At 42.7% G+C, this 12,012-nt stretch overlaps 1 protein-coding gene across 5 annotated transcripts in view; it reads right to left on the reverse strand.

The window, feature by feature from the left end:
- Window positions 1-12,012, reverse strand: part of Cfdp1 (craniofacial development protein 1) — an 87,656-nt gene that overhangs the window by 61,650 nt on the left and 13,994 nt on the right. For all 5 annotated transcript variants that reach the window (NM_001368338.1, NM_001368337.1, NM_011801.2 and 2 more), the window contains one exon: window positions 2,539-2,658. In NM_001368338.1, the coding sequence (NP_001355267.1) occupies window positions 2,539-2,658 (120 nt within the window). The remainder of the gene's footprint in view (window positions 1-2,538; window positions 2,659-12,012) is intronic.

The raw sequence follows: 12,012 nt of genomic DNA on the forward strand, positions 1-12,012 counted from the left end.
TAGGATTGCAGTCCATTATCCAGTCCATTATCCAATTTGAGACTTAAATCTTCATACGGATCTATGACAAATCTTTTGTTTTTGGGACAAACACTGCCTAATCTGATACCACCAGGAGGTTGTTTGAGATTCAACAATAAAGCCTTTTTTTCTATGTCCAAGAGGCAAGACAAGATAAAACCACATGGGAAAAACAACTCAGTGCTTTTCGCAAGGACTGTGAGTTCCAATGAGACTAACGGGGTAAGTAACGCATGTTAGAGTGGAAGAAAAGAGCAAGTGTGGGGTTGAAGCCCAGCCAGCTGGTGTAAGCTAGATGCAGAATTCAGTGCGCAGAGGAAGAGAGAGATCAAGAGGCTTAGATGATGAAGCCACAGGAATTTAGACACAGTAAGCATTGTGCACTGCGCTACCAAATGTAACAGCCTGATACTGTCCTCTAATTAAAAGAGGGTTTGCTCCATTCCTGACACACAAACGCTGGCTTTTTATAGCCTAAGCAGCAGGCTATTTTAAACATGCAGAGGAAATGCATTTTCAGTTACAAACATTGCACCCTGCATCTGTCCATATTTGTTACTGAAGGACGTGCGACAGGATGTTTTACTCGTCTGCTCTGGTTTTCCTGTGTTGCTGAAATCTGTTTAGAGAAAAGGAAAACAGTTTCTATAAACTGAAGCCATTCCCAAAGGGGTTGGGGGAAGCAAACATTTTACTGTATTACTTTTCTCTTATATATTAGATGACTCCTGAAAATTCTTCCCTCGAAAAGACCTTCCATACATGTGGGATCTGTTGCAGATTCTCAAGTTTTCAAGGATAAAAACCGTCTACTTTCAATCACCAAAGCAGATGACTTCCTTTGGCATTCCAAGCAGTTTTCTGACACAGGTCAGAAAAACAAGCAGACTGCCCTGAAGGGCCACTTGAGATTTTAAATGTCCCATACTCCTGCGCTTTTACTCAGACACTTAGATATTCTATACTCTAGTATATTCCACTATAGCTTTCACAGTCAGAGCTCATTTTCCCCCTGTGTAAGAAAGTCACTAGAATAGCTGCCAGTGACAGCACCTTTCCCCAGCTGCCCTCTACCCCAGGAGCTCTTCCGTGCAGCCTGAGGATGGCTCCCTCCTCCTGTAGTCACCCTTCTCAGCCCTTTTGTCAGCAGAGCCTCCATGTTGACCCTTGGCTATGCCAGGACTGTACAGCTCAGGTTTGGGAGGAATCCTCTTCAATTTAAAGAGACTGTCCTATGCTGATGATATCCAGTCAGCCCAGATTTGTTTAGAAAGAGTCTGCTTAGCCAGTCTTCAGGACAATCAATACCACTGATATGTAACAAAAAAGGCAGTTAGTTAGCAGTATCTGAGAGAGGCCTCTCTTCCTTTCACCCCACTCTCTGGGTCTCCCTGGAACCATTTCTCACATAAATAAATGACTTGAATATACCGTTGTCATCAATTCTGCTAGGTAAGTGTACCCTCACTTACAATGTACACCACTTTAACACCATTATTCAGAGCCAGGCTAGAGATGGAAATTTACCTACACAGTTTAATAGGAAATCTGGTGGATTTTTAATGGGAGAAATGTAAAAAATAAAACTTTCCTGTTTGCCAGGTATGGTAACCCACACCTTTAATCCCAACACTCAAGAGGAAGAGATAGATAGATTTTGATAAGTTTGGCACTAGCCTGGTCTACATAGTTAACTCAGGGCAAAGCCATGCCTATACAGTACAACTCTGTCTTAAAAACAAACAAACAAACACCAACTTTCCTGTTCAAAACAAAGGTGACTATGTTTAATGAGGTGACAGTCCCCATCTAAAAGGTCACAGAAATCAGCTTTAGTAGAAGCCTGGCCTACTCAGAACTCCCTGCTGGCTGGTCAAAGATGCCCTGTGATGAAGTCTACGGCCATTTCCTTAGAGCCTACAGCCTTGGGCGCCTCTTATTTCCTTTTTACAGATGTTAAGGTAGGAACTTTTGCTTTCTCAAAGAGAAAGGAATTCTAATCTTCAACTAAAATACTGTACGGAAAGATCAAAAGAACTTTTTTTTTTTTAAATAATTTTTTGACTGTTTTCTTTGATAGGGGCTCACTCTGATGCCTAGGTGATCTACCTATCTCAGTCTCCACGTAGTTGGGACCACAGATGTAGATCTCTGTGCCCACATGACCTTCTGATGCTCCTTTGCCATCAGGGGGTTGGAACTAAGTACTCAATTCAAAATGTATTAAACGTTCTGGTGAACTGCTAATATTGTCATGCAAAAGTAATAATTTTTAGGTATGCAATTTACATGTTCAGCTTTATGGTTAGCTTCTTTCAGGCTGGGATTATTAAATAAGTAATCCATGCTAATTTTTCTAGCAAACTCCATCTGGGTAAATAAATACTTCTGTCAAGGCAGAGTTTCATTCCCTATATCACAATGAAGTAGAGACAGCAGCAGTTAGAAGCCAGTCCTCGCACAGCTAACAGTTTTCCCAGTGTGCCAACTACACCTGGGACGGAGGCACATACTCACCCTGACCCAGCAGGGAGTGGTGTCGCTGGTGAAGTGACAAGAGCCTGCGGTTTTTCTCTCTCTGTTTGCTTGAGGAAAGACTTCGCTTCCTTAGACGCAGCATCTACTTCCTTAGTCACCCTAGTTCAAGGAAAGAGAAACAAGCTTACAAATGGGATAAGAAACAAAAACTGGGGGGATAGAGAGATGGCTCAGCAGTTAAGAGCACTGGTTGCTCCTCTAGAGGACCCAGGTTCAGTTCCCAGCTCCCACATGGCTGCTCACCACTGTCTGTAACTGCAGCTCTAAAGGATCCACCCTTACACAAACATACATGCCAGCAATTCCAATGTACATAAAATTAATAGGTTTTTTAAAAAGGAAGCAAAAATTATAGCAAATGAAATAAATGAAAACTAGGAACATACCACTGAGTTTTCAATAAATTCTGGCCACTGAGTCTTATGATTAAAGTTCACTCTAACAGTTCTATAAATAGGCATTTTCCCAGACTGATACTAACAAACAAAACAACAAATGTAGTTCAATGTTCACCTTCAAATCTCCCATTCCACCTGCCAGCATGAAGACTCCCTCCACACACACCCCACCCCCGTCTCAGGTCACTTGGTTACTAACACGGATCTACAGAGACCCTGCCTGCACTCTCTGCCTGCACTCTTCCTCACTACCCAGATCAGCACTGACTCAGACGGCCAATGAACAGTGAGGTGGAGATGGGACACAGGGACAAAAGCACTGCCATCGTTTCATGAAGAAAGGCAAACAAATGGAAATACCCCACGGAAGCTCCTTCCTGCCCTGCACCTAAAACACCAAGACAAAAAACGCACTTTCTTTAAACTGGGCAAAGTAGAACTGCCTAGGGAGTGTCAGAATGTGAAACAATCCTACCTCAATTCAAACTGAAAGCACTGCATCCCACAAAAAGTTCAAAAGAAAGAAAGAAACAAACAAACAAACTTAAGGTGCCCCATATTCCAGGTAAAGAGGAGAAATATGTGATGCCTGTTTTGACATGCCAGAGCAACAAAAACATTTGAGGAATTTTCCTTAAATTCCAATCTACCAGTAGGCAGATCCAAAACTACAGTTAATGTATTATAAATATGCAACCAAAGATTAGCCAAAAATGATAGAATAAATCCTATAAAATCCATCTGTGAGAGTATACCAGTCTCTACCACCTTCAAGGATACATTTCCTAACAAAGGCTACCTCTCTGCTGTACTTAATACTGTGTGTTCTGTAAGTGGCACAAAGTTAAGTGTGGAGCCAAGCTGAGACAAACCAAAGTCCAGCTACAGCGGAGACACACCAGCAACAGTGGAGACATACCAGCAACAGCCCAATGCTTACCTACAGCTGCTTATAGCTGATACTGGGAAGGTTTGCCTACAGCACTGTCATCCTGACAAGAAGCTCATTTACATCCCTAAGGATTAAAACTGAAATCTAAGCAGTTACTCGACTTATTCAACTCTCCGGAGTCTACACAGCAACGCTAGTGAAAATTCTGCCAACAGATTGTGTTTATTTTCCAAACAGGCTGTCACACATTTCCTGTCCCATGTGCTCCTCCAGAGCATCAAGCAAATTCCTTCAAACTGGATGGGGTTTTATGACTGTCACCTAAGAGAGTTCTGTGCAAGTGGCTGTAAAGTGACTCTGTACTCCAGGCCTGCAGCCTTTCTTCCCTGAGAATGTATCTTTAGAACTCCATCCACTAGACAGCACAGATCGCATGGAAAGGCACAGACCTGGAATTCTGAGGAACCACTCCTAGCATAAAGGTATCTGAGTTCTTAAGCATCAGGACAAGAAGGAAGTGCTGTTTAAGATGGTCCCAACACTGGCTAAAGGGAACAAGAGAGGCTGAGCAACTGCCTAGCTGGACCTAGAGGCCTCTGGAACCGTGAGAAACTGCAATAGAGCAGCTAGCTGCTTCATGCAAGCTAGTAAATTTTAGGGTCATCTGTTATTCTGCTAAATCAATACCCAAAGTAAACCTGCATCAAAATCTTTGGGATTAATGCTGAACTCAAATACCAGACTCAGGATAGATCCTTTGGGCGTCCTTGTCTTGTAGAGAAGACTAGAGAGATTAATGAAGAACTAACACAGTTTTACCGTCTCCTTCCTGCAAAAGTCCTACTAACAGTGACAAATAAATTCGGCCAACTCCACAACAGTAATAAGTAGAGGAACAACAGAGAAAGACGTCCATATAACTTTGAGAAGGCAACACACCAGCTGGGCATGGTAGTACATGCCTGCGACATCTTCACACAAGGACAGTGAGCAGCAGTGCAGGAGGTCAAGGCCATCCTCAGGCAAATGAGATTCTGACTCAAAAAAAAGAGCAGCAAGTCTGGAAGTACTAACCGGCTTCCTCTGATCTCTGGAGCTTGTAGCCATGTGGAATGGATGACAACAAGAAAGCTGATTTGTTTTACAGAACCCTAGAAAGGCTAATTAAATTTAATGATCAAAGGTGGAAGAGAGGAGGCAGGCAGCCACAACCAGCTCAAAGTCTGCATTAGGAACAACAAAGCCTTTCTTACATCAAAACATGGGCCGTGTCCCACCACTGCTGATCCTGAGGGATCCAGTACATTCAGAGAAAATGAGTTCCAAAGGAGGACAGGCATGATGAATAAAGCCCCATCCTGAAACTAAAGGAATTAAGTGCAAAACCACCTTTACAGGCTGTATATGCCAGAGGGCTGAGGGACAAGGCCAAGTGCTAACCAACCCATAGTGTTCATAGTACTACCAAGGAATAGACACTTGACTGCCTGCTACTGAGGAACAGCTGTTGCCCAACTATAGTACAGCCTAGTCTAAATTCAAATAATACACACTTCAGGAAAAGGGAAAAATATAACAATAAAAAGCCTAGAATTGAAGGATGAGCTTCAGCAGAGAGCCACACAATACCTGACTGACACAGCAAATTTCAAAGGGTCACTATCACAGCTGAACTTTAAGAATGCCAGGATATGAACAACAAGTGGCCCAAGTAACAAAGGGAAGAAAGCAGCAAGCATGAACTTAGGTTTGCCTTTGTTACTCTTGTTTTATAGCAGGGCTGACAAGACTCAAGACTGATAGACGCGTAGGTAAACAAGTTCTGGAAAGCACTCCAGATGCAACGGGACACATGAAGAAACACGATATGGCTTCTGCCACTAGAAACTCAGAGTCCAGAAACACAGCAACAACAAAAGCAACACGACAATCCATGACACACACCAATTGGGAATGCCGTTCTTAATCTCCCTGCCAGTGTCTACAGCACCAACCGGGAAACACTGTGTAGCCTGAGGTACTTCTTAAGGACCCTGATAGCTGACACAAAGAAACAGCAGACTGCTCTCTGCTGGTCACATCCCCAGAGCAACTCCATTCTTTCTGCTATTTTGTTTTCCAAGACAGGCTCTCAAAGAGAGCTCCAAGTTGGCCCGCTCCTGTGCTCAGCCTCCCCTGGGGCCAGAAAGTAACTTCACTTTTAGGAAGCAGTAAAGGATTTAGCTATCACAGTACTTTTAAATAAGAGAATGGTTCTTATCATCATCTCATGCATGAGAGGGACTCCTGATAGGAAAAGGCTATTATTAGCAATAATTAATCCACCTGTTTTTCTATAGAAATTCCATTTTAACTTCATTTTCACTCACTCAACTTCCTGAAAAGTCTTTATTTGGATGGAACTTCCCCATGACTGAAGTTTTCCAAAAGGTGAATCATTTAGGAAAATCTGAGCTCACAGGGTCAGCTGGCTGTGCCAGAGAAAAGGGTAAGAGTGGTCATCTTCCTCCCTTCCCCAAGGCTGAAAGAATTACATAGCTCTCGCTGAGGAAAGACAAACAAAACATGACAACAAAGTCAGAGAAACTAGACGACTAACTTCAAGCTCACATTCCCTCATTCTCACACTTAGAAACTTCTCCCATTAGCTCTCTCATACTTCTTAAAGATGCAGTGATGACAAAAAAGGAAAGAAACAAAGATGTCAAGAAATTAAAAGATATGCTCAAAGACAAACACCAAGTTTGTGCCTGGGTAGTCAAAGTTCAAATCTCCTAAGATCCTTCAAGAAAGTTCTTTATGGTATTTTAAATAATGTGCTTTTTTAAAAAAAGTCTTGCCAATAGCCTGGCAGTGGTGGCACACATCTTTACTTCTGGTGCTTGGGAGACAGAGGAAGGTGGATCTGAGTTTGAGGCCAGCCTAAAAAAATCTTGTCTCAAAAAAACCAAATGAACAAAGTCTGGCCAACACAGCAACTATTAACAGGTTTAAATATATATACTATGTATAACATATGTAACATATAATATAACGGTTGTATATAACAATTAGACATGCATGCTCCAGGTTGGCTTTGATCGGCCTGCTTCCTCTTCCCAAGGGCTCGTGTACAGGAGTGGACCGCCACCACGGGCCTTAGCAAGCTTTTCTAGTCTTCTTGTTTGTTCCTTTGTTTGTTTTTAAGATTTATTTATTTTATGTATATCAGTACACTGTAGCTGTCTTCAGACACACCAGAAAAGGGCACTGGATCCCATTACAGACGTCTGTGAGCCACTATGTGGCTGGGAATTGAAGTCAGGACCTCTGGAAGAGCAGTCAGTGCTCTTAAACGCTGAGCCATCTCTCCAGCCTGCTTTTGTATTCTTTATGGGGAAGGAGTTTGAGAAGACACTCACTTGTTCTGTTACAAATCTCAATAATATATAATGTTTTTAAATGACTATGTTTTACTAAGAACTATAAACAAGATGCATGTGTTGAGTGTGTACTTAATGAAAAGAAAGTGCTTTTATCCTGTTTTATTTGACAGATGGTGCTGCCCTCTTCTGACAAACTGTACACATGCAGGCTCCCTGAGTACTTCAATATTTACAAAAGTGGAGAGAGAGAGCACGCCTTTGATCCCAGGACTCAGGAGGCAAAGAGGCAGGTGGACCTCTGAGTGAGGTCAGCCTGATCTACAGAGTGAGTTCTAGGACAGCCAGGGCTACAGACAAACCCTGTCTCAAAAAGCAAACAAAAAAGTCAAGAGTAGTATCACATGAATGTAATCCCTACACCTGGGAAGCAACAGGCCAGACTCAGTTCAGTGTCAGCCTGGGCTACATTAGATTCTATCTCAAAAAAGAAAAATAATCAAGCCAGGCGTGGTGGTGCACACCTTTAGTCCCAGCACTCGGGAGGCAGAGGCAGGCGGATTTCTGAGTTCAAGGCCAGCCTGGTCTACAGAGTGAGTTCCAGGACAGCCAGGGCTACACAGAGAAACCCTGTCTTGAAAAATCAAAAAAAAGAAGAAGAAGAAGAAAGGAGAAGGAGAAGGAGGAGAAGGAGAAGGAGAAGGAGAAGGAGAAGGAGAAGGAGAAGGAGAAGGAGAAGGAGAAGGAGAAGGAGAAGGAGAAGGAGAAGGAGAAGGAGAAGGAGAAGGAGAAGGAGAAGGAGAAGGAGAAGGAGAAGGAGAAGAAAGAAAGAAAGAAAGAAAGAAAGAAAGAAAGAAAGAAAGAAAGAAAGAAAGAAAATCAGGGACATGTTAAATGTTAACATTTATAAACAAATTTATGAAATTCATAATTTCATGAGAAATTTACTGATTTCTCAAAGCAACAGTAATCCAGCTGATTTTGTTCTTTATTAAGACCGTCCTGTAGATCTCTACATGTGCGAAGTGATCTAAGCCAACACAGGCTTTGCGACAGTCTCACCTTGTTGTCCTAGATGGAACTTGCTCTATGGACTTGGCCGGTCCTCAACTCTGCCTCTAAATGTCTTGGCTTTTAACTTGTATTTTCTGTGGTATGTTAATACACTCTACATTTTCATATAGGCATTTAATGTGATTTGACTAAGTTTATCCCCACTTCCTCTCTTCTAGACACTCTCTTACCACCGCTCTATCATATCCACTCCCAACTTCCTTGTGTATTTATTTTTTCTTTCTTAAAACCCAGAGAGCCCACTCAGTGCTGCTAATGTAAGCCCGGGTATAGGGAACCTACTGAAACATAGGTAGTCTTTCAGGGGCCACATCCTTAAAGAAAACTGGCCCTGCCTCTCTCAGCAGCCATCAATGGCCAGCAGCTTCTTAGTTAGTTCAACTCTGTGACCCACTTCCCACACTGGGACTCTGACTGGATGGTCCTGTGCAGGTTGTGTGCATGCTGTCACAGCTGCTGCGCTTTCTCATGTGCAAATGCCCTGCCATGTCCAAAAAAGTTTTGCTTCATTCCTTTTCTTTTTCTTTTTTGGTTTATTGAGACGGTTTTTTGCATAATCCTAGCTGTCCTGAAACTCACTCTGTACCCCATGCTGGCCTCAAACTCACAAAGATCTGCCTGCCTCTGCCATCCAAATGCTAAGATTAAAGGCACACAACACAGCCTCTGGGACCCATTGCTAAACATTGATGGTCTTCTGTTAATGTTCTGTAGTTCCGTATTGGATAGCTGTAGTATGATTTTTGAAAGGCAAAATCCATTACTAATTCATATCATCAATAATTATGTGACAGATCTCAAAGTGACTAATTACCGGGAGTGCCTTACAATGGGGAGTTCTGACAGATGCTGCCCATGTTCTTCAGCTCAACACTAATGCTGGGATACTGAATAGCTAGTGCTGCCAGCGCAGTTTTGTTTAATGCAGTGGTTCTCAACCTGTGGGTCACAACCCCTGGGGGTGGAAGGTGGAGTCAACAACCCTTTCACAGGGTCACATACCAGGTATCCTGCATATCAAATATTTATGTTACAGTTCATAACAGTAGCAACATTAGTTATGAAGTAGCAATGGTTAGGGTCTCACCAACATGAGGAGCTATATTCCTAATGTCACGGCATCAGGAAGGCGGAGAACTTCTAATCTAAGGTGATTAATTGGAAACTAAACATGCCAGGCAAGCAATAATCTAAATTGATTCTCCAATACAAATGGTCTGCCCCCTGAAAACACCAAATGCATTATTTAATCTTGAACTGGGTCCTGATTGCGTGAGAACAACTAGAAAGACTATCAATGGGATAACTGGGGCCTAAAAGGCTGTAACATAATCATACATAGATCTACTCAAAATACGGCCTTCAAACTATCTGTTAAACAAAAGCCACCTGTTATTGACTTAAGACAGGAGGTACAGTAACTATGAGCATCAGGACATCAGTTGGACAGGTCACATTATTCACACTTAGCCATTATAATCACTGCATTAAAAAGGACAGTCCAACTGTCAAGGTGAATCATTTATATCAAGATTTGCCAAGATGGCTCAGTAGGTAAAGGTTGCCAAACCTGGCAAACTGAGTTGACTCCTGAGGACCCCGTGGAGGAAAGAGAAGCAACTGTCACAAGCTGTCCTCTGGCCTTCATACACACGCTGTGACAGGCATGCCCACACCTTCACATAAGGACAGGCAGAACACTGAACATGGATGAACCTGAGTGAGAGTGTCCACCATGTGGGCATTCACTGTAATCCTGTTCTTACAACACTGCTCTAAAGATACCTCAAAAAAGAAAATGTTTTTAGAAAAATTTTCAAATGAGTGACTTTGGTATTGGAGAGATGACTCCGAAGCTACAAGCTCCGAATGTTCATCCAGAGGACCTGGGTTCTATCCCCAGCACCTGCACGGTGGCTCAGAACTGCTGTGACTGCAGTTCCAGGGGCTCTGACACCTTCAGGCACCAAGTGTGTATACGGCACACAGACATACACCCAGACAAAAGGCCCACACACATAAAATAATTAAATATAAGTGTTGCTGGGCGGGGGAGCTTATGCACATAGTCTCAGCACTTAGGAGGCTGAGCAGATAGATTATCACAACTTCATCCACTTTAGGATACATAGAAAGTTCCCAGAACAGTCTGGGCTACACCGAGACCCAGTCTAAACAAAGTTTAAGAGTTGTGTTCCGGGGCTATAGAGATGGTCACTGGGTAAGAACACTGACTGCTCTTCCGAAGGTCCTGAGTTCAAATCCCAGCAACCACATGGTGGCTCACAACCACCCTTAATGAGATCTGATGCTCTCTTCTGATCTGTCTGAAGTCAGCTACCGTGTACTTATGTATAATAATAAAATAAATCTTAAAAAAAAAAAAAAAAGAGTTGTGCTCCATACTATTTATAAAACCAAAAATACAAAACTTCAATTTTTCAAAAGTCTGCCCTGTATTTTCACTGGACAAAAATAGGCAACACTGTGTATTAGTGGATTATATTCTATGGATCAACCAATACAGAGAAAGGAGCTTCAGTTGAGGAAATGCCTCCATGAGATCCAACTGTAAGGCATTTTCTCAATTAGTGATCAAGGGGGGAGGGCCCCTTGTGGGTGGGACCATCCCTGGGCTGGTAGTCTTGGGTTCTATAGGAGAGCAGGCTGAGCAAGCCAGGGGAAGCAAGCAGGTAAGTAACATCCCTCCATGGCCTCTGCATCAGCTCCTGCTTTCTGACCTGCTTGAGTTCCAGTCCTGACTTCCTTGGTGATGAACAACAGTATGGAAGTGTAAGCCAAATAAACCCTTTCCTCCCCAACTTGCTTCGTGGTCATGATGTTTGTGCAGGAATAGAAACCCTGACTAAGACAGTTATATACTGACTCCGTGTCATTTTATATATGGGACATGAGAATTTGAGGACTCCAGCATCATCGAGGGGTTCTATGATCTTACCACACACAGAGAGGGAAGAATACAACAACTGGGAAACAGGTGCTGCTTTTGAAAGCAATAAACCCAGAGGAAACTGTATTATCAGACCACATCTAAATCTAACCTGTTACTGTCAAAGAAAATAAACTTATAAAATTATTGCTTGAATTCTGTTCTCAGTGCCTCTAAATTATAGCACTACAGCTTTTATATTATAGTTTTAAATAAGTGAGGGGTCTGAGAATTCTAGGCATGTGGTTCTTACTTAAAACAGCCAAAATAACTCCCCCCAAAATAAACCAATCAAACAAAATACCAACAAGCTGGTCTTAGCGGCACACGCCTTTAATCCCAGCACTCAGGAGGCAGAGGCAGGTGGATCTCTGTGACTTTGAGGCCAGCCTGGTCTACATAGTGAACTCTAGGATAGCAAGGGCTACATACCTCTAAACAAAGCATCCAGGAGCCTGAATGACTCAGAAGCCTCTAAAATAAGCTGCTTTTATAAACTAAGATAAATAAACTCATAAACTAGCTCAGACCATACTAAGGGGACAAAATGATACAGACACTAAATTTCTCATCCTTGGCTGCCTTAAGGGAGCTCACCAGGGCTGCTAACTCTCAGCAATGGAAGGAGATAAATGAGCACAAAGCATGGCAATGAGCAACGGAAACACAAACTTCCAAATGCACGTACGCAGCCAAAACAGCAAGCCGGGTGGGGATAAGGACAGATGGGAAGAGGACTTGAAGCACTGCCTTGAGAAAGCACTCGTTTCCAGCCAC

Source organism: Mus musculus, chromosome 8, assembly GCF_000001635.26.
Source record: "Mus musculus strain C57BL/6J chromosome 8, GRCm38.p6 C57BL/6J".
NCBI lineage: Eukaryota > Metazoa > Chordata > Mammalia > Rodentia > Muridae > Mus > Mus musculus.